The sequence below is a fragment of the Crocodylus porosus genome, unplaced genomic scaffold, assembly GCF_001723895.1.
Source record: "Crocodylus porosus isolate Cpor-Errol unplaced genomic scaffold, CroPor_comp1, whole genome shotgun sequence".
Taxonomy (NCBI): domain Eukaryota; kingdom Metazoa; phylum Chordata; order Crocodylia; family Crocodylidae; genus Crocodylus; species Crocodylus porosus.
In genome coordinates, this window is record NW_017728915.1 from 36,171,748 (window position 1) to 36,194,627 (window position 22,880).

General features: G+C 42.3%; 1 protein-coding gene across 1 annotated transcript in view; it reads left to right on the forward strand.

Moving 5' to 3' along the window:
• The window catches only part of LOC109310673 (putative phosphoenolpyruvate synthase), a 40,130-nt gene extending 17,280 nt beyond the window's left edge, over positions 1-22,850 (forward strand). Inside the window, exons 15-35 of the mRNA XM_019535963.1 lie at positions 372-448; positions 3,528-3,645; positions 4,257-4,357; positions 4,439-4,510; positions 5,710-5,816; positions 6,326-6,398; positions 8,285-8,380; positions 9,396-9,470; positions 9,558-9,647; positions 10,860-10,988; positions 12,377-12,461; positions 13,241-13,320; positions 14,341-14,403; positions 15,311-15,406; positions 16,278-16,435; positions 17,491-17,626; positions 18,663-18,754; positions 18,915-19,042; positions 19,148-19,327; positions 20,362-20,436; positions 22,151-22,850. Coding sequence (XP_019391508.1) covers positions 372-448; positions 3,528-3,645; positions 4,257-4,357; positions 4,439-4,510; positions 5,710-5,816; positions 6,326-6,398; positions 8,285-8,380; positions 9,396-9,470; positions 9,558-9,647; positions 10,860-10,988; positions 12,377-12,461; positions 13,241-13,320; positions 14,341-14,403; positions 15,311-15,406; positions 16,278-16,435; positions 17,491-17,626; positions 18,663-18,754; positions 18,915-19,042; positions 19,148-19,327; positions 20,362-20,436; positions 22,151-22,206 — 2,087 coding nt within the window. The 3' untranslated portion in view covers positions 22,207-22,850. The remainder of the gene's footprint in view (positions 1-371; positions 449-3,527; positions 3,646-4,256; positions 4,358-4,438; positions 4,511-5,709; positions 5,817-6,325; positions 6,399-8,284; positions 8,381-9,395; positions 9,471-9,557; positions 9,648-10,859; positions 10,989-12,376; positions 12,462-13,240; positions 13,321-14,340; positions 14,404-15,310; positions 15,407-16,277; positions 16,436-17,490; positions 17,627-18,662; positions 18,755-18,914; positions 19,043-19,147; positions 19,328-20,361; positions 20,437-22,150) is intronic.
• The last annotated feature ends 30 nt before the right edge of the window (positions 22,851-22,880 follow it).

Genomic DNA, 22,880 nt, shown 5'->3' on the forward strand with positions numbered 1-22,880 from the left:
TGCTCTGCTATTAAGAGTTTGCTGTGCCTACATACAGTGGGTCCAATACAAGATCACCCCAAAAAACCCTTGCTTCTGTTATTTGATACTTGAGATTCACATTGGGCTACTTAACTGCAATTGCTCAGAGACGTTGTATGATATTATTTGCAACCCCTTCTACACACAGCTTTGAAATTTGCCAGCCATGAGTTTTTGTCCTAGTAAAACTCAATATCGCCAGTGTGGACATAAGCAACTCAGGCCTGGTTGAGGTAAAGCCAGTTGAGATTGTAGGCAGACATCTTCTGTGAATACTGCTTTAGGTTTTATTTCCACTAAGCATTGTGTAGTCATTTTTTTTTAATTCTCCTATAAAATATCCATTTCAGGAACGCTGTTCACTTGTGACCCACTTACGGGACATCCTGGGAAGATTATTATTAAAGCCAACTACGGAATCGGGGAGGTTAGTGAAGACCTTTGCTGTTTAAATATAATTTTGGAGCCATTGGGAGACAGAGAAAATAGGAAGGAAATAGGATAACAAGGATGTCACTGGCATTGCTCTCTTGTGTACATCTGATTGGTTTGTTAGGGGGTTGCTTCATAGTTATTCAGTCCTTTGAAGGCGGGAACGTGTATTCCCCACATCTCTAATTCAGGTTGGTTATTCTTCAAGGACTGATTGCGATTCCCAGCCGTGTTCATGACTTGCTTGGTTCAAGCGTGCTGTTCTCGCTCTGTGGAGGCAAGTTCCTCGGCCATCTCCTTTTCTACCGAGGAGAAGTTCTGCAGAGCCTTGCTGCGTTTGAACTCCTTTCTCCTTGGAAAGAGGGATTTGGGGTGAAATGGAGAAGGCAGAGGCTGTGTGGCCAAGTTGAAGAGCTGAAAGGTCATCTGGGTTCATCACTCCCTAATTCAAGACTTCCCTACCCTGCTGCTTACACTGGGCCAACACTCCTCAAACCTAGCGGACCTCTGCAGAGAACTGTTCAAGCAGCTGACAACATGCAACTTCCACTTCCCTTCATTTGTTCCCTTGAAATGCAACAGAGGGAGAACTAGAGTCCTCTTGAGTTGTTTTGCTCGTTGTTGAAGCATGTGGACTTTTGCTTGCGTATAAGGGCCAACATCTTTAGTCTCAGCCTTTTCTGTCTGAACTGTCCATAACCTACCGTCATCAATGTGTCCGGGGCCCACGGAAGAACTGCGTTATGTTTAGCATAAATCACTTCCCAAACCCCACCTTTGAACCGTGTAAAGTGGCCCTCTGCCACAGCTCCCATCCCGGTGGAAAGAATCACCCTGGGCAGCAATCCCGCAGCCCAAGAAAGCAGGAATTACAGAAGCATTACGGGTCTAATGATGAGCATTTAAAGATTTGGCAGAAAGCAGTAAAATGGAGGAAGCCCACAGCCAGACATGCAGTGTGCCATGCAGTTCTGCGCCAGTCTGGCACAAAGGAAAGCAGTCAGAGGGTGGTGATAGCAGTGCCTTATTGCGTCTGGGCTTCGAGGGACCTGGAGAGAGGTTGAACACCTGCTATTCTGATTACAGTCAACAGGCCAAATCCTGATGTAACTAAAGACTTGCAACTCTCACTGGAGCTGTACATAGGCTGCCTTTATTGGCTCCATTTAAAGAGACATGCTATTCAAGAGAGTGCTTTGTGGAGGGGTAAGGGTGGTATTGGCATCCCAGGCATTTCACATCAGTCTACCCCTAGCCAGAGCAAATACTTTCCTAACGTTATTTCCCCACATTGTCTTCTTTAAATGCATATCTTAGCATGCATCCCTCGCACAGCAAATAAGGTTCTTTGGGTGAATCTGATTTCTTTTATTAAAGCAACTGAAATAGTTGGAAAAATTTTTTTTGCAAGCTTTTGGGTTTAAAAAGAGATCAGAGTCACCTTGTCTGCCTATGGCCTTAGACCAACATGGCTACAACCTACACCCCTGTTGCATAACAAATATCACTCAAAGGGCCCAAGATGTATTTGCATTGCAAGATGGAAGCTTATTTTTTTCATTTAGGTTTTAGTTTTACAGTTGGAAAAGCCAAGTCACTTACTGAATCCCTAAGAGCTCCACAGAGAGGAATAATTTACGAGAAAATGCACTGCCTGGGTGAATTTTCTTTGAAAAGCAATGATTTACTCAGCAAATAGCTCCCAAAAAAACTGCCTAAAATTGAGCTCTCTGTTCAACACTGAACTGAATTTTATTATATTATCCAAGCAGTGATTGAAAGAAATCCCTTCAGAAAAAAACTGAGGGTCCACTAAGAGTCCCGCACTGCTTCCATAAAAATTCACTCTCTTCTTTTTTGAGTGAAAGTTGCTCTTTATGGGGCTTTTTAAATTAAAGCATCGAAACATAATTAGAAATGTAGGTAAATCCTGAGTAAGGCTAGGAATCAGTCTCTCCTACAGGAACCATTGTAGAGGCTGTGTGAATTTACCCATCAGATGCATTGTGCTTTCACAGTTTGGGTATTTTTTCCTGCAGTGTCTTTAGCATTCATGCAAGACACGAGAGCACTAGTCCAGAGTACAAGCGAGGTGCAAGTGAAGTTCATTCTAATCTGGCTATAAACTTTTACAGTGTATTTTAAATCAAAGGGAAGAGGCTGAGAACAGCTAAGTGGCTTTCAAGCTTTCTTGAAGGAATTAAGGCCTCTGGGGAGTAATTTACCTAACAAGCTGTTTGATCCAGTTATAAATAACACCACTGACCGAGACCTACAAAAGCAAAGGCATCTGCTCAGTTTACAAGTGATATGTTTTATATACTTGGAGAAAGCAACAGTGAACGATCTTTTTCTATTCCAAAGGAGAGGCAAAACCCTGACAGTTGCCAGGCGGATTATTGTGGTCTCCAAGAATAATATTTCTTGGCGCCCCTATGCTCAGCGCTTCTTCATTATTCTTTCAATATGCTTGAGGGCTCTGCAAGCCGGGACATATTCAGAGGCCTTCATAGAGATGTGGGGTGCTAACCTGTACCCTTTAAGTTGTAACAGGTTGAGCTGCTTATAAAAAAAAGCAGTTTGGGAAAGGTGTGATCCCAATGAGCCTAAAAATGCAATTATATGGGAATGGAGGTGGCTTTCTATAGAGTTTATTGCCGTTTCCTCCAAAGAAGTATATTAGTCTGAGAGGACCATAGGTCAAATCCACTTAGTCAATAGCTATTTCCACATGTTACAGCATAACTGCTGTCTGAGAACAGAGGATCATTTTGAACCATGAGTGGTGCCTATGGGAAAGGAATTTTTTGTGGCCTTGGTACGATGGTGCTATGATCGAGGAAAGTTACCAAGTCACACCTCTATGCAATATGCCATCGTCAGTCTTTCTGTTTGGAAATGGGTAGTGATAGCACAAGGTAGTGCTGTCATGAGTTTTTCTTTTGCATAATGAATTTGGTGAGCTCTGATGCATTTCACAGTGGATGGGGAGCACTTGTTGTCCCCGTGGAAGCACAAAAAAACACCAGCAGTAGGGTGGTAGATCTTCTTTCTTTGTTTTTCCTTCTCCCCAGTCCACAGTAACTGGCAACGTGGAGCCCGATACAATCACTCTCCTCCACAGCCCCAAAAACGGACTCCAGGTCACCAGTAAGAAGATTGGATCGAAGAAGCAATATGCCCATTTGAGCGGTGAGTGTTGTGATGTGTAACCATCTTCCCGGTCTTTGTCTGCGTGCAGATTCTCTCTTTAAATCAGAGCGCACATGGCCTTGGCTTTGCATAGTGATGCCTGCAGGAAGAAGTAGTTAGCAAACTGCACACCCAGGTGGATCTATGATACAGGCTACCTTACAGAGCCTGGGGATCCAGACTACCTGCTGGCTTTAGCTTCACATGTTGGCACTTTTGGCCACTCCAAACACAGTCCTCTCTGTCTAAGAGGTAGTCTCCACATCTCTTTCAGAGATACTCATGTGCATCTATTCCCGTTGTATCTTAGCCTCTCGCAGAAGTTAATATAATGATCTTAACAGCACTGTGGTGGGGTAAGTCAGTACATATTACCATTTTACCAAGGGAGACATTGAGACAGGCACAAAAGGGATTGATTTCAGGGAGAAGTAGGCACCTAACTCCTTCTTTACCCAAGGAGGTTTTTGTGGGGAAACAAAGACTAGAACCCAGGTGTCTCAGTCCCTAGTCTGGCACACTAACCATTAGGCTTGTCTTCCCTCTCTTACAAATCTCTCTTCCTGAAACATGAATTTGGTTCTCACTCAACTGTGCTGCATAATTACAAGTTGGTGGTACCATGATGCTAGAGGACTCTCACCCTACAGAGACCTCCCAGTGCTGCATTTCTGATGACATGTTTCTGAAGGTGGCTGGCCTTGCTCTTTGGGTAGGTGTGTCTGCTTGCATTTTACAGACTTCTGCTTCCTTATGGTTGCCATGCTGAACCATAATTATTTGTTTGTTAAAGGTGAGAAAAGCATATGGAACCGCAAGGGATATTGAGTGGGCTGTGAAAGAAAACCTCATCTACTTCCTTCAGGTGAGACTAAAAACCAGGATCTTCCTTGGCTTCTCTTTGGCTCTCACCACTACTCTTTGAACATCCAGGACTCAATGTTACCAGCACCTGCCTCCATAACTCATCTGTAAAACTGTTTGTTAACAATAGTTAATGATAGCTCCCTGCCCCACTGGGTGTTGTGGAGACTGAGTCCCACTGGGCATGTCTACTCGAGATGCTAAGCTGCCATAGCAACACACTATGGCGCCGTAGCGTCCATTGGCAAAAACCGCAATACCGTCGCTACATCACCATAGCAATGCATTCCCTCATTATAGCTCATTGCTATAGCGATGGAGAGGCCAAAAATAACTGCACAGCTGGCACGGTGCGGCATGGGCTGTTACCGTGCTATCATTACCGTACAGTGATTTTGTACTTCCTTTTGGAAGTACTAAATCATGGCACAGGAACAGCCTGCCCTGCACTGTGCACACCACAAATAGTTATTTTTAGCAACTACTTTGCTGTGGTGTGCTGTAGTGAGGGAGTGCACCACCATGGTGAAGTAGCTCCTAGTTGCATGTAGGTGCATGTGGACACTACGTTGCTGTAGCGTGTTGTACCCTGTATTTATCAAAACCATCCAGGTCCCAGTATTTAGTTCCTCAGTCTCATTTTGCTGCTGGTTTGAGGCTGGTGGCTTCCTGTCCCCAGAGCTAGTGATGGATTCACATAGACCTGACTCAGTGACTGGGACCTTCTTCCCACTTGCACATTGGATGATGTGCACTTGTACTCTGTAGTATGTTTTTACTTAGCTTGGTGGAGCCGCAGGAGATTGCACTGGTTACTTGCCTCTAAAACCAGCTTTGCCTACCACAGGTCAATAAACTGGTAAAACCACAGGGATACAAATGTTTTCGTCCTCTGTTGAGGAACGGGATGATGGAGTCTTCAAGTGCGGCATTATTTGCTGAACTTTCTGTATGAAGCTGGGGGGGAAGGAGGCGGGTAAATCTTTAGAGTCCTACTTTGAGCAGGGGGTTGGACTCGGTGACCTCCTGAGTTCCCTCCCAACCCAAATTTTGTACGATTCGATGAAAATTCTCTCAGAAAAGTGGGAAAATGAGAGAAATATTGCATAAATTGCTGGCTACAGCTATGTCAATGTGCCTCTGAATGACCAAATGTTGGATCAAGCCAAATAAGGAGAGCCAATTTGTACTTCCATTTAGGCTAGGCCTATGACATCTTTCAGTATGGAATCAGATTTTGAGCTGATGCATGAATTTGACACCGGGTTACCTTCGGATCTTCAGTGGTTAACAACTGCCACCATCAGGTAACTTCTGACTGTCCACGAACAGCTTTGGTCTGAATGGTTTCACATGGATATCTTGATTTTACCAGGCCAAAAGCATGTAGCCCTTCACCATTTAAACCTGTAAAGAAATAGGTGTTTCCATTTGATATGCTGACTATGCCCCGCTCCTGTTGCATATAGTAGGAGCAGTGATCTCTATCCATGAATTGAGGAAGTAACTCCATTAACAGCAGTTAACTGTTACCCCCCTCTGGACCAATTGCAGAAGTAGATGACCCATGCTCTGCAAAGCATATCCTATTATCCCTAATTCTCAATGGGTGGTTCAAAACGGAGCAAATAAACTCTGATCACATTTGAATAGCCTACAGAATAATTGCATGAAGTGTGCAATTAGAAAACAGAATCAAGTTAATTCTGGCAGTGCTCTTTTTGGGTTTTGTGTTCTGCTTAAAAAAAATAAGCCATATGCTATTTTCAGTGTTGCAATGTAACCTCGGAGAATGAATGTTTTTGGCTATTCACAGTGAAGCAGCTCCTGGAGCAATTACCCCGTTGACGTGGAGTGTATTTGGGACAGCCACACAGTATGTCATTCAGGTGAGATTTTTTCAAACAACGATGAAAACACATGTGGCCTGATGATGAATAAGAGCCATCATTCCCAGTAGTAAAACCAGTGATGAAGAATCCTTGCTTTTATGTACCGAAGGGGTGTGGAACAGAGGGACGTAAGGCTGATGAATTGAATCTAGCCTACTTCCTTCCTTTTTTTGTGTACTTGTGTGACAAGGTATTTAGCAGAATTCACAGATTCATTGAACCATGAAACAGGGCCATGCCATGAGTGTTGCTGCTGTGGCCTTGAACGTGTAACCTCTGGGCTATTAACCACGTCCCTTAGCATCTGCACCACCCTGAGTTGCATCATTTGGGCTGCAGGACCCCTGGAGGGACAAGAATTTCAGCAGTGGGGCTAGTGGCAGTGACATGAACCCCGCTGTGCTAGTCCCGACAGCAGCTCAGGGAGTCCCATGGGTTAATACTTCCATCACTCACCTTGCCATCACAATCCTTGATGCTGATCCCTGCTGGGGACTCATTTTGGTGGAGGCAGGGCAAGTAATGGTGGTGTTCATTCATGCTGAGACATCAGCTCAGGCACTGTCAGAATTGGGTCCAGATGTGGGCCATTTGAGCTTTGCACCCCTCATACAGAGCACTTTTCATCCAAATAGCTCAGTGCTTTGTGTAGGGACAAATCCATTATCCATATCCATGAGTGAGGATATTGAGAAACACAAGGGGGCAAAAGTCTAATTGCCCTTCCCAGAAACTTCCCAAAATGCTAAACTTGGAGTTTACATTCAGTTCGTTGCTGACCCTTGTGTTTAATGCAGGAAATGTCAAGGCCATATGAGTCCTTCCTTATTATTTTTAAATCTTTTCCTCTTTTCATCCCTGTGGCCTTTGACATCCCATGGTGGGAGCAAAGGGAAGGGGAGTCAAACCTGTATAACGATCCTGAACTGATGGCAGATCTCCTTGGGCCCTGTGCTCATCTGTGGTGCAGCTTTGGGAAGCTCTGCAGGGATGCTGTCTTGGAGCGGTGGGGTTTCTGTTGAGACCTGTAGACTGCTGCAGATCTTCATATATTCCCCCCAGTGCTTGGGTTGCCTCAGTGATTGCTCTACAATGGTTTGGCAGGGCCTTGGATTTTTCTATACATAAGCCCTTTGAGATGTCTTACCTCAGGGGTACACCACTCCCTCTGATGCAAAAGAAGTAGTTTCCTGATGTCCTCTTCATCTCACTGGGTCCCTACTGATCATTAGGAACAACATGGCTAAGTGCTTATATGTTGCTTCCTTTATACCCTTTTTTTCCTCTGTATTGGTTATGGCTCAATCATGACCTCCCCTCCCAGAGTTATCTTTTCTGCTTGGTGCAGGGGGCTGGACCCAATGATCTTCCACAGTCCCTTTCAGCCGTACAATATATGAATTTATGAGCCCAGAAACAGTGCCTGGTTAAGATGCCCCTTTATTCCTCAATACAGGCTGCCCTCACTGCTAAGGCTTTGGTGGAGAGGAGAGCAACTACTGCCCCACCTTCTCTCCTCCTGTGGTGGTCAGTGACTCAATGGACATAATTGTGCCTTCCTTTCCCTCAACACACTGGGAGCCAGTGCAGGTGGAGAGACTGTCCAGCCCTACTAAGGTGCTTTCTCAAATTATTTCCCCACTGGAGCAAAAGGAGAAACCAGGAATCAGATTGGGACTTTCAGATTGTTTCTCTGGTTCCTGCTGTGCTCCTTGTACAGTCCAGTAGTACAACACCAACATCTGGTCTCAAATCTGGCTCCTACAGGGTCAGCTCCTTGCTCTAAAGACCCAGTGTCTGGGAAGCCGCTAGCATACTCAGGATATTTTGACATACTAAGTAATAACCACAATAATAATGCTTTGCTTCTGAATCACTTCCAGCAACTTGGCGCGCTCAATGGTGGACTGTGTCAACTCAAGCTGCACAGCTTACGTGGCTTGGATATGTACTGTGGCCATCTGTTCCTGAGTATTTTGGTATGGTGAGAAGAAAGGAAAGGCTTTAGAATGAATGATGATCATCTTTCCTTGTCTTGAGCTTATTGCAAACTTGTGGATAAAATATTCCCTATGCATCCTTTCTGTATAGTTATGTCTGCCTAATGGAAGATAAAAGGCCATTTATTAGATGTGTAATTATCTGCATGCAAACCTAATTCCACCTCGCTTGAACTAACCTTTAACTCATCTACTTCTGCAAGGCACCTTCATCTTACCTGTATGACTAAATTATAGAAAACAGTGCGGAGGACCCACACGCCTTTGGGATTACCAATTTTTAGGGACTTGAGCAGGGTGAAATAGGATCACACGTAGACATTATAGATGTCTAAGTGTCACTTGGATGCAGAATAGGTGGAGCAGGATCTGACCCTAAAGGTTCCCCATGGAATAAAGTAAGGAATATAGTGGTCACAGGGCATGTCTACACATTCATTAATGCGCCATAGTTACTGACCATTTAGTTTAGTACTTCCTTAATGAAGTACTAATTGAATGCGCAGTAAGTACATTTACTGCACAGTAGCACCAGTGCATGGTTTTTTGTGACGCTTACTGCGCAGTAGCCTAATAACACTGTGCAGTAGGTTATTAGAACAGTTTTTGACTGGCTTGCTACTGCACAGTGTTATTAGGCTACTGCGCAGTAAGCGTCTTGGGTAGGTGTGCCCACACAGTATTAATCGATACATCCAGTATATATATATATGATATACAACGGTATACACTGTATGTACAGTTGTGCATATATAACTGCATATAGCTGTGATTTATCAGGTTACTCTGCTATGCATAGAGAGGAGAGATGAGAAGGAGCAAAGCCTCCTTTCAGAAGGTGCTTGTAATTATTTTTAAACTTGGTGGCCATCACCTGAAAGCCCTGATCATGGGAGATGCAGCGATGAGTGCCAGTCCTATCAATGACCAGCATGCACCTGCAGTTTTCCATTTTCCCCACATCTGTCCAATACTTGGATTCTCTTCCATTTAGTCTTCTGCTGCTTCCTGTGAACCATCCAACGTGGTAAATCAGAAGAACAATCCTCTCTGCTCACCAGTGGAAAAAGTAGGTGCTTATTAGGTTCTTGGGCTTTTCACAACTAAAACATCTGGCTCTTTTAATTCATCTCTTGTGTTGTGTTTCTTTCACCAGGAGCTGAATGAGCTGGGCTCTCACGACATTATTTTACAGTGCTTACATTTGTCACCGTGGAGGAAGATCTTCAGCTTCAAGTTCATGAAGGTAAAACTAGTGGAATACAGTTCCAGGTCACTAGTGCATCCAAGGTGCTCATGGGCCCTTGCTGATTTAAGTTAATTGTTTTAACACTGGACAGACCATTTGAAGCTTCCAACATGTTTTAACGATTTCCTTGTTGATGTCTAACATGTATGAAGAACCCACTCTTGGTTTCAGATACACCCAAGCTCTTCTGTTTTATGTAAGGAGGGGGGAAATATTTCTTCTATTTTCTTTTTTTTAGAAGGTACTTTATTGATAGGGGTCAAATGAAGGATTTGCATATTAAAAGCCTTCATCCTGTAGATTTGAGTTCATTTTGATAACCAGATATAAATACAAAGTCCTGAACATATGTTGTGATTTTAAGGATTTCATGGATTTTTTGTTTTGTAAGGAATTGTGCATTCAGTATCTGCTGAGCAAAGGGTAGGAAATGGCTGTGAACAAACTGGTAACAGTTCTCTGACTCCCTGTCTGGTCCAGCACTGGATCTCTTAAAGGCTCCTATACCTACTGCAGATGTTTGGAGGTCTCTGCATTTTTAGGTTTCTTTTTTGACTCCAGCAGTAGATCGAGTACCATGAAGCACAGGTTGTTTTTTGATGACCATAAATCTACATGCCTTCGATACGCCAGTAAAATATATATTCAACTATACAAGTTCTTCTATTTTGAATGAGACACAAAAACTGTAGAAATAATTCATTTTCTTGCAAAAATCACCATTTTCTGATCTTTTGAGTAGCCAATTCAGAGAGAAACTAGATTGTGTCTTCTCTTCTTTAATAGTTCTTTAATAGGGTTCACCAATCATTATCAGTCGTTCTGCTGATGGTTTTATTGTGGATGAATGCAGTTATGAAACCTTGTAACAAGATGAAAACATTTAAATATAATAAAATAAAACCTTGGGTCATCAACAGGAAGTGTATTTTCTATGTACTACATATATCTAATCATTATTTTTCTCTTTATAGTTTTAATTAGGTTTAATCTGGATGCTTCAATAAAGTCTATTAATCACACATTTTTCCATCAAATAGTTCAAGGTTTATTGAATAATTTATTCACTGAATAACAATCAAAAAGCTAAAACCAAATGTGGCATTATATTTAATAATTATTATGATCATTAGCTCAGTGTTACCATTTTTCCCAGTGTATGCCTGTTCACTCCTAAAAGCTCCTGTGTATTCTTGTGGGCTTTCCTAGTTTTTGCTCAACACCTCCTCTAAGCAGCGGTACTGGGAAGAGCAACTCCAAAACTTCAACATCCTTTCTGGCAGCAATGCTGCTGAGGCCTACCTCCATCTTACTAAGATGCTGCCAGAATATTTCAGTGTAAGTAGTTCTTTGCACACACGCTATCATTTTTAGGGTCATTCATGAGCTCTGCTTATCATTTGCCAACCAGAAATTCCCCCAATCAACAATGTGAGTAAAAACAGTGGCCTTGTTTTCACGTCACTTGTCAATCTTCATAGACATTTCTCAATGATTTTCCTTGCTAAAGTGTGGTTTGATTTTATTTTGATTTCTGAAATGTATTTGGAGAAATTAGCAACTCCACAGAACTCAAAATAAAAACTCACTTTTATCTGGCATCCTTGAAAGAGACTGTCACATACATAAGCAAAGACTACCAATATTAATATCTTGGATAAGTTGGTTATGTACCCCACTGTTGCTTATGCTTGCTTTTGTTAGCTGGTGGATAACTTGGGTCACTGTTTGAAGGTTAAATAATAGTAGCATCCAGAAAAGAGGAAGAGAGATAGGAAAGGAGTGGTAGAAGAGAGAAAGATAGAGGAGACAGACAAAGGAAAAGTAGCATAGTAAAGAGGTGATGCTTTTAAAGAGTTATTTGACTGCCCTATTTTTGATCATTCTTCGTTTCCCCAATTATTTAATATATGTGTCTCCATTTCCCAAGTTACATGGGACTAATAATGTTTATCCACTTTTGGTGAAGAAACCATTTTGGCTGAAAACCTACACACTGCCCCTCATTTAACAAGAGGCTTGCAGACAAACCTGACTACAATCACTCTTGGAATCAATGTGTTTCCACTGTATTTAAAGGTTGACCGATGCATCGTAGCGTTATGGAATGGGGCTGTTGGGGAAAAGCATTAACCTTGGGTGATGCTGCGGCACTGCAGTATTTCATAATATTTCTATGGAATGAAGGATGTCAGGCCAAAAGCTGTTGAGAATTTGGGGTGGTCTGCTAGTTAATATGCTGAACATTAAGCAGTAAGAGAGATTTAATGTCAGATGTCACTTGTTGGGCAAGAACAACAGATATACTATAGCCTTGAACCCTGGGGTGATCCCGGCTGTCATGTGACTTTTAGTTCATGGCACAACAAGCCAAAACCTGCTCTCCAACTGGTGTGAACCAAGACAAACTTCCTGTCTTCGGCAGAGCAGCTCTGATTTACCTATGTGTAACGGGTCCAAATGTCCAGTAACCAATGCACATGGGTGTTCTTTCACTAAAGACTGTGTCAGGTAAGGCTTTTAGCTGCATTTGAAATACCGTGACACACGTTGTTCCTGCTGCATTTCCAAAACTAAGAAATGCAGAGGCCTTTTGAAATGACAGAAAAGCAAGGTTAATGGAACCCTTTTAAAGGCATGTCCTTTAGGACTAAAGTGCACAACGTCCATGTCAGGTACGAGCTGGAAGTTGCAAGCTTGTTTGTAATTGGAAGTTTCTCTCCTAGGCTTATTTAACTTCAGTCCTAAGCTCCTCAGCCTCGATCCTGTGGGCCAGTTATTTGATTGACACTTTGTCTCAAGGAGAAAACAGTAAGAGGTGGATTTTATGTTTTCACAAAAGTGAGCACAGTGTTTACCTTTGCCAACTGCATCTTCATATGCTGGCTGCCTTCTTGTTGGCCAACATACCAACTGGGGCATGGACCTCCCAAACTACTAACTGGAGCTGTTACAGCCTGACCTAAAGATTCAGTCTCTTCCACTGAAACGATAACATATCCCTGTCCTTTGTAAGGCGGGCCTTTGCAAAGCGTATTACACCTGTTCTCCAGTTGGATTTCTTGTCCTGTATCGAACCTGCTATTTGGTATGCATTTCAATTTAAATGATTTGCTGGTAAGAAATCCATAGAAAGTGTGAACAAAGCATGGTGAAATCTGCCCTTGAATTGAAACCAGCCGGGAAGTTGGACACACCATTACCCATTGAGCAGTAGCCACCTTAGGAGAGGCAAACTGGGCGACTGCCTGGGGCCCCACGCTTGCTGTTGACTTATGTCCTGTGAGGAATTTGTGTTGTAGCTGGGCCAACATAGTAGATGCAGTGAACCTAGAATATAGCTCAATGTTAAAAAAAACTAAACAAATCCTCTTTCTTTCTTCAACTTATTAAAAACTTTGTTCTTTCTTCAACTTATGCATCTAAGGGGCCCCAAATGACTCTCTTGCCTAGGGCCACAACAACCCTAAGGCCACTGCTGTATTGAGTGCCACTGTAGAAACTGCAGACTTGTAGTTTTTATGAAACTTAGACTCCCCATGGCCCTTTGTCCATGAATACACTCTGAATTCACCTCTTTCCTGTGGCAGAATTGACTGCCGAGGCCATCGCTCTGCTCTGCAAGAACTGCCCGGATGCTTTGTCTACAGAGCTGCCTCATTCAGTAGAGGTAAGCTTCATTCATATTCCAGGTGCCTTCCCAGGCTTCTCTGAACTCACAAAGACACTAGAAATGGGGCCATTTCTTCAGAAGTAATGGCAGTGATGTTGACCAAGTCATTTTACTCAGCTGTTTCTATTGCTTGCTGTAGTTTTCATTTTACAGGTCAGAGTTGCCAGGTATAAAACATAGAACAGATCATCTACTTTTAAGCCACATCAGCATGGTATTTAGTTAACAGCCCTCTGGCTATATAATGCCAGGCCCTCAATTTTCACAAATTGTTTTGAAATCTAGAGGGTAACCATCAAGTTTGCATCCGTCAGAAAAGGCAAAGGATTGAGCTTGGACTAGGAACCTGAGAATCCTATTTGTGGCCATCTTTCTTAGCTGTATTCCTTGCTTTTGTCCTCTTTAGATTAGGTTACATGGTAGTCCATTCAAACAGCACTCAGAGCCAGTGTAATGCCTTCCTTTAGGGTAGATGAACTGGTTCACTATCTGGTTTGAGCTCAGAAAGCTGATTTTTCCTTTAACAGCCATGGCTGGTTTGGATGCTAGCTAGCAGAAAGACTGCTTCACCTCCACTGTTCTGTCAAGACAGCCGGGACCAGCTAATTGCTTGAGTTTAGGTTTCAGTTTCCATGGTTGCATGTCAGCACCTGATGCTTAGAGTAGTCCCAGGTCTCTTGAATTTGCTTCCCCTTTGATTCACAGAGCTTGAATTTTTTGATCTCTGGGGCATTCATTATTCAAAACCCATCATTTTTCTGGACCTCTCTCTTTGGTCAAGTACTGAGGTTGTAGAGCTGATAATCATTGCAATTTGGTGTAAAGTGCTTTTTGAATTCCCGTATTCAGTATTTGCCTCTAAGCAAGTGTGTGTGTGTGTGTGTGTGTGTGTGTGTATTTTCATGTACACTGAACAACTCAGTGTACTGTTTTCTACCCAAGAGGCCACCTGTGAGCTGAACACACACAAACAAAATGAAAATAGCCACCCCTTTGTTATTTGTTTTCTCTTTCCAGGTGATAATCCAAGCTGTTAGAGACCAAGGAAACAGCGCAGAATTTGCAAAAATGGATTCACAGGTAAAATACTGCAAAATGTGTGTGAAAGCAGCTTGCAGCCTTTAGAAAGTGAAGTCTCTATGCATATTTGATAGTCAAGAACTTTTGGTGATTGGGTTCGATAAAAATATACATGATTAATGGTGTCCCCTGATTGAAAGAGCTGGCAAATGAGTCCATCCTACACTTTTAAAATATAATTTGCCATTAGATGTATTTAATGTTGAAGTCTGATGTTCCAAAATATTTGTGCCACCAGAACTGAACTGCTCCAATAGTCACACAAAACATATGCTGAAAGACTCCGAGAAAAATGAGTATTTCCAAAACACTGACTCCACAATTGAACATGCTTTTGCCATATCCTCACAGCTCTACTACCCAGAGCGAAGGTGAGGAGAATATCACAGAAGACAATTGCTCTACCTGGTGTTCTCTTTCTTCCTTTGAGGTATCAGTTGTCCCACCACATGAATAACATTTTTCCAGGGTCACAAATTCATGAGCAAAACTGGCTAAACACCAGATTAATACTGCACTTGGCATATTCTCAAAGAAATTAAGTCCACTCTGGTTCCTGAGATGCCTTCTGAACATTATTATTATTCGTTGTGTTTGTATTGTGGTGGGGCCTAGAGGTTCCAGTCAATTCATGGCTCAAGATCCTCTTCTGGTGGGCACAGTACAGACACAGGACAAAGAGATAATTCCCATCCCAAAAGACTTGCCATCTAAATAGTAATGGGACCAGTATGGCTACTGGAGAATTTAAAACCAAGCAAGCAAACAGAGCTGAGAAAAAACAGACGATCCCACCAAGTTCATCATAGACCCCATTTACTAATATGATGCCTTCTGCTTAGTGCACAAGCACATTGTAAATCAGTGATTCAGGGAAGAAAATTAATGTAGAAAATTCCTTTCCCAGACAGCAGTGTCATGGCTGCTTTCAGCTGACAGCGGGGAAGCTGGAAAGGCGTTTCAGAGCTTTCTGAAAAGACATGGTTTCTTCAGCTTTGGAGAAGTAAGTGCAAAATTTGAATGAATATATGAGAGCTCACAAAATTCCCTTTTGTTCAGAGCAAGATGTAATGCATACTTGGGAGAGCAGTAGTGCTGGGGGACTTGCTCAAGGAATTGATGATGGGCAAATATGCCAGACCAGACCTCTCTTGGTCTGCTATCTGGTACCACGTAAACCAGTACAACCTGTTCCATGGTCAGGTTGATGGTGACTAAACTGGCTCCCCTAGCTGGGCTAGTCTGGGTGAGGAGGTGTGTGAACACCAAAAATGACTAAAAATAAGACCTGTCAAAGGGCAGATGAGCTCCCTGCGAGTCAATGCCCATCCATACCTGGAGAGGAGATGGGCGCCACCAGGTCCTTTGCCCGAAGAATCACCCATGATGCAAAGCAACCAAACTAATCTCATACCGGATCAGTTTGAGGCCTGGGTCTACAACGACTGCATCCAAACACAGGGCAGCCTGGGGGAGGGTTTTTACAGCATCTACGGTGCCCCAGTAATCGCAGCAGCCTCAGGACTGACTTGGTTGGACTTGAAATAAGTTCAGTGGCATAATTCGACCATTATGACTATCACAGAATTGCCACAGGTGAAATCACAGAAAATGTGGCCTGTAGTCAAACCTATCAGTTGGCCTTTGAATGATTATGATGCATCTACCTTCTCACTGTTCATAGCCTCTCAGACCCTGATATGTTTCTGCTGAAGAAGCAAGTGTCATTTGTAAAGCAGCCTTGAAAAGTAGAACAGTTCATCTTTGACTTTGTCCATAAGTCACCCATAGGAACCCTTGCTGAATGCAGCTGGCATATTTAAAATAGGTTAAACCAGAGTCAGGTACTGAAATCACACATTTGTTTGTTATAGGCGGAGTTGAGGAGCAAGCCTTGGGCTGATGATCCCACCCAACTGATTCCACTTATTCAAAGAGCTGTGGAGTCTAAGCACATTTCCAAGAAGAAAACCCAAACATCAGTAGAAGAAGCCATCGCTGCTGTAAAAATCCCAGTCACTGGGTTAAGAAAGTAAGCCAGCACTCTAATAGCCTGTTTACAACTCAGACGTAAAATAATTTAATTAAAATAGGAACGAAATTGTTTGTATGACACAAGAATGCTCTGTGCATCCTCTGGAATAGAAATGTTTACAATTCTCTAATCTGATGCTTTCTGGGTGCATCAACACAAGACATTTAATGCACAGAAGACTAATTCGACTGCATATTAGCGTGGCGGGCAAAGGTGAAAAAACATTCACCTATGCTAATACACAGTAGTGCCAGTGATGGCACATTACGTTAGTACCTGCCATTAAGTTTAGTACCTGTCATGACAGGCATTAACTTAATGCGCCTTAATTATGGTGCATTAATGAATGTGTAGACATGTCCACTAAGAACTTCAGTGCGGGACAACTTGTTTTCTAGAGCCAAACAACTGTAGAAAATATCAAAGATTCCTTAAGTGCTGTTACTTAGTCAAGTCAGAAGTAGATGTGCACTGTTAAACTATTTGTCATCAAGAGCACATGGTCTAGCAGGGAAAGCATTTCTGTTTAATAAGAACCAGGCTTCAGATGAATGGGACACACACAGCTCCTAGTGGTGCGCTCTTCTCCTTGCATGTACATCTTTCCCTATCGTTTTTCTGATAGTCCGTCCCCCCTCCCGTGAGGCTACAGTGAGTCCTCTCTTTACATTATTTGGAGCAAGCCTTCCTTTTACATCCCCTGGCCAAGGTAATTGCTCCATCTGTCCAGATGGAGTAGGATCCAGGGAGTTATTCCAAATAAACCAGACAAGTTTTTAGGGCTCTTAGGCAAATCAGTGTCTATTATGGCCTAGAAGTGTCAGATACCAATAAGGAGGTCCAGTAATAGGGAAAGTGGATGTCACTCTCATGGGGTCCCTGTAACAGCAAAGTCCTACAGTTGGATGAAGGCCACCACTTGCTGAGTGTTTCCTGTTAGTTTTTAGTTTGCGATAATGGTAAACTTAAATTCCTCCTGGAATTATGCAAATATGTTCATTTGTTTTAAGCAAGCATGGAAGCGTATTAACAATTTTCTCTCCATATATCAGGATCATAATTCCCTTTTTGGTAAGGAAAGCAAGAGATGGGATTTCCAAGCGAGAATATTCAAAGACTTTAGCCAGGAAGGTTTATGCTTTATTCAAGACAGCATACTGGGAGCTGGCCAGGCAGATGGTAAAAGAGGTTAGTTATTATTTTATCCCTCTTTAAATTTACAGTAGCTAAATTGGACAGCCTTCATTCCTCTGTCTAAATGCGACTTAAAGATTAAAGGGACATGGTTCAAAAGCCTAAAAAGTATAGCCAGAATTGTCAGAAGTTCTGTGCTGGGCTACCACTGCTTGTATTGACATCACTGGGAGTTTTAGCAGTGACTTCAGTGGAAACAGGGTTCGGCTACTGCTGGGCTCTTCTGAAAATCTCAGCAAAGGTGTCATGACAAGCTGCTTAATAATTCTTCCCTGTGTAATGAAAGAGAACTGTCCTTCTCCTACTTTATGCTGTTTGCAAGTGCCTCCTACTTCTTCCGGCGTGAGCTATAGAACTAGTCTAGCTGTTGTTAAGATAAGGTAACCACCTTGAGTTTCTACTTCTGTCTGAGAATTTGAGAAGAGTTAAGACCCCCTTTTTTACATCCCCAATGTAAATTGTTTCAACCTAAGCAGGTTTCTACCCTTAACGTACTTGCCAATGGGTGTGTCAACACATGCAGATAATTTGTTGCAATAGACACCGGCCTACAGCATGCCGGAGGTTATTGCCCCCAAGCACACTGTTTGAACGTGCGCCCAGGAGTGCAGCACGTTGATCCGGGTTGAAGCAGTCGTGGCCGGCAGGGGGCTCAGGGGGTCAGCCAGCCAGCCTGGAGCTGCTCTGACCTGGTTCATCGTGCCACGGTGGGGCTGGCTGGGGCATGAGAGTGCTCCAGTGCGGGGCTAATCAGCAGACAGTCCCTTGTGCCCCAGCCAGCCCCGTCAGCATCTACATGTGTGCTGCTGTGCACAAAACAGCTCTGCAGCAGGGTAGTACTTGTAAATACAAGCACCGCCCTGCTGCAGAGTTTAATAGGTTCCTACAACCTAATAGAGCCACATGTTTAGACACCGAGCTATATACTGTGGAGCGAATTAGGCAATTCCTCAGCAAACGTCTCATGTAGACATGTCCATTTTGTCCCTTCGATCACTGTATTTCCAGTAGTCTTTATCATTCCTCATAGGGTTTTTTGCCAGATGAGGACTTGCTGTTCTTCCTAACGCACTCCGAGGTTGGAGAAATCTTACAGCACAGACCTCTGGACATAATCCTCAGGTGAAACGTAAAGGTGTTTTATGTTGAATTCTCATGCCCGTCGGAAACTCCCTGCATGCGTGACATTCATGAGATCACCCAACCCAGTACTTTTTACCGAATGTTTCTCTGTTTGGCACTTCTGACCTTTAGTGCTGCTTTTTTCCTCTCTGGTCCCCAGGGCTAACAGGAGGAGAAGGATATTAGATCAACAGAATCTGTTACAATTCCCAGAGGTGAATATGGGCAGACCAGTTCCTTTACGTTTCAAGGAGGTTGCAGACCTAACAGCTGAGGCTGTACTCAGTGGTAAGGATACAAGGAGCTATACCCAGCAAGAGTTAGCAGTCCTTACAGACTTGTTGCAATCACTATACTGTTTGCATAACATTATATCTTCTGCTTTGGCCCAAGGCATAATCATTAGTCAAGGAGTGGCTAAAGGAACAGCCCGGGTATTGAAGAGTGTTGCAGAAGCCAGCAGTATTCAGCAAGGAGATATTTTAATTGTGGCAATCCCAGAGGTCGGCTGGACATACTACTTTCCTTTACTGGGAGGATTAGTCACTGAAATCGGAGGCATACTATCACATGGTAGGCTTGATTTCAGGATCGGCACACAATTCGGAGCCAGCGATACGGCCAATAAATACCCTTCCTTTATTTTCGGTCTGGGAACTTTTTGAGGGCAGATTTCAACACTCAAGTGCATCCACAATCCGCTGTTGTTTGCAAATTCGTTCAGCAAACAATTGTGCTGTGGGTAGCTCTCGAGCTGAAAATCGTTAAGTAAGCAAAATCTCTGCCGTGTCAGTCACATGGCACCCTAGTTCCAATGACCCCTGGAGCTAATTGCAAATTTGACAACTGTCATTTACTTCCAATGGGTCTACCGATGTGTTGTCTCTGGGTATTTGTATTAGTGAAGTGTGAGTGTGTAACGTTTACAGAAAGTGGATGCAAAAAGTTGGGAAATCAGCATTGGCTTTTGAATATAAGGGAAGATTTGTCGATAATTTTTGCATTACATTATGTTCCCTTAAAAATGTTGACAATCAGAGTGAATGGTTTTTAGGGCATTCACCTCTTTACTGGTAGGGAATATAACTGTGGCACTGTTTGCAATGGTTTCACTGTCCTTTGCTGTAAAAGGTACATGGACGACTGACTTAGCAGAGGCTGGTCATAAATCACCTCTCACATGACATGACAGAGATGTTGGTTAGTCGTGTTAGTCGGAAAGGCAGCAGACACTCACTTGAACACACGGTAGATTTAAAAGACTCTGGAGACCTCTTGTGGACAAACACATTTCTTTCCTCTCCATCTGTGCATTAATTAAAATATATCATTTCTAAGACCCTCTCTGATACTTTAACTGATTACATATGTTCCTTTTGAGTTGTGCTTCACATTGTGCATTTTGGATTGGCCTGAGTGGCAATCAGAAAATAATATTCACATGGAGTCTCTGCTTTTCCTTGTTTCCTTTCATGACAGATTATTCATATTCCAAAGTGTCATTGGCTGTCAACATTATTTTAATTCATGGGCACATTATGGCTCTTTTAATATCTTATTAACAGAATACGGCATCTAGAAAAGAACACTCTTTTACTCTATTGCAGGTGGTATAATCGCGAGGGAGTATGGACTGCCTTGTATTATGAAATGCAAAGGAGCAACCATCTGTTTTAAGTCAGGTTGGTTTACATATTTTTTCCTTAACACTTTTTCTTGTTAGACAACAATAGAATTGTTACTGTCTACAAAGAAATACTGTTTCCATTTATAACCAGTGAACAGAGCTGGCCAATAATGACTTTTTTTGGAAAACTTTCAAAGGAAAAAAAGAACGTTTTGTTGGGGTTTTTTGTGGAAAAAATTTGGAGCTTTTTTTCATTAAAAACAAAACCTTGAAATTCAATTTTTGTTTCTTTTTGGCTACCAGGAACTGAAACCTTTCAGGCACTTGGACAAAAAATTGGGTTTAACTGAAAACACACACATATATTAATTATGTGTGTGTAACTCTGTGTGTGCATATATACATGTATTCATTATATGTGTGTACATGTATTGTGTGTGTATGTACACACACACTTATTATTAATATACATTAGACTATAAACTCCTTTTACTAGCTATTTGTTGAAAAAAATCCTAAAAAAATCCTTCAAATCCTAACAAAGAACTTTTCTTGTGGACATTTGCATTTTGATCCCAAAAGCCATTTTATTCATAGTTCAACAACAGTTCTCAAAAACAGTTCAAATGTTATATCCCAAACAGCCCTACTCTTACGTAGAGGAGGTGGTATCTGGAAGCCTTGCTGGAGCATGTTTAATGAAAGAAGGAGTGTAGAGTTTCATAGGCCAGATTCATTGCTGCAGTGTAGCTTTTTGATACCACATGAATGCTAACCTGATGAATCCAGGCAATGGAGGATTTCCTTTATGGGACAAATTCTGTGACAGGTTATGCCTCATATGGGCCCCCGCTTTTATTCCGCATATAGTGTAATAGTCTCAACCAGGGAAAAAGGAAGCTAGGTAGAATGTAGCTTCATGGATAGGGACAGACATTTTACACAAACCAGTATCACTGATCAGTTCAAATCTGTAACTCAACAGAAGTTCAGTGCACGTAAACCACTTTAAAATGGCTGAAATCAGTTTAACATAAACCAGGATGGATGTAGTATCAGACTTAACTGATTTAGGTTGAACCGTTTTATTGAACTTCTGTCCCAGATCCCCTCCGTATTCAAATTAACTCACAGTCCCCCAGCATCCCAGGATGCACCTTCCCCACACACCTCCTCCCCCACCTCACATGGTGGGTAGACCAGCCTTGGCCCAAGCTAATCTGCTCCACATGAGCAGAAAGGCCTGCTCTAGCGCCCCCTAGCTTCTGGGGGCCACTGCAGGCTTCATTTCTAAAATCAAAAGTGAATGTCTGTTCACTTGCTTATTGGTTCAATCTACCCAGGTTAGACTAACCTGCAGAGACTGAAGTGATTCAGCTCAGGCTTTTTTACTGTACTTAGCCCATTTGACTAAATCTGATTGTCATCTGTCACAAGACACAGCTGCCCTTTAATGCTCTGTTTTGTACTGGGGATGAAGCCAGATACTTTCCGGAAACAGTAAGGTGGCCTAAAACTAATGTGTCTAGCCCAACACCGAGTGTAGCTTGGACAAGCCAGAGAAGTGAGAGCTATAGAAATAAGTATGCAATCATTATTTTTATAGCGTTATGCTCATTTGTCATAAAATTAAACTCACAAAAATTGTGGTTTTTTGTTGGCAAAAACACTTTTTTTTTAATAACAAAGTCTATTATTGTTTCTGTCAAACTTTTCTGTTAAGAAAAAATATTAACTCCCTTTAATTTAATCATGGCTTCATTTTTCAGGAGACAAAGTGATATTGGATGGATTTAAAGGAACAGTGAGGAAACTTGAGGAGTAAAACTTCATGGAGGGTATACATTATATGAATACTAGCACCAATCTGCAAAGCTGTCTGCAGCAGGGCTCTTTTGAACATTTTGCCAGGGGGGAGGAAGGGGAGTAACACTTAATATTTGCACTGTAGATTTATTCATCTTTTTATAAATGGCTATAAATAACTTCCCAACTGTTTCTGTTGATCTAAAGTTTAGTTTATCCAGTTAGGGTACAGAAAAATGCAACATGTCCATTCCTATGCCAAAAATACTAAGTAGCAAATCATGACTACCAGTCACTGTTGTATAGACAGTCTTTTGCATAAAAATGGCCTTCTAAACTGTTCACTGAAAATTTGTAAATGAAGGGGAAAAAAAACCCATAGACCTTATACCCATTTCACAAAGAAGAAGGGAGCTAAATTCGGTTGAGTTAATTGTTTGCTTCAAATAGTTCAACATGTAAAAGTTAAAGCAAAGGAGGAAGAGAAAGTGAAGGAAACTCAAACATGGCAAATTTTAAATGGATCATAGGAAATACTTTTCTACACGATTTGGAATTAGCCTGGGAACTCCTTGCCACAAGATATAACAGCAGTTAGACCAGGGGTGGGCAAAATGCGGCCCGTGGGCCAGATGGGGCCTGCCAGGCCATTCTATCTGGCTTGCAGGACACCTAAAAAGTTAGAAAATTAAT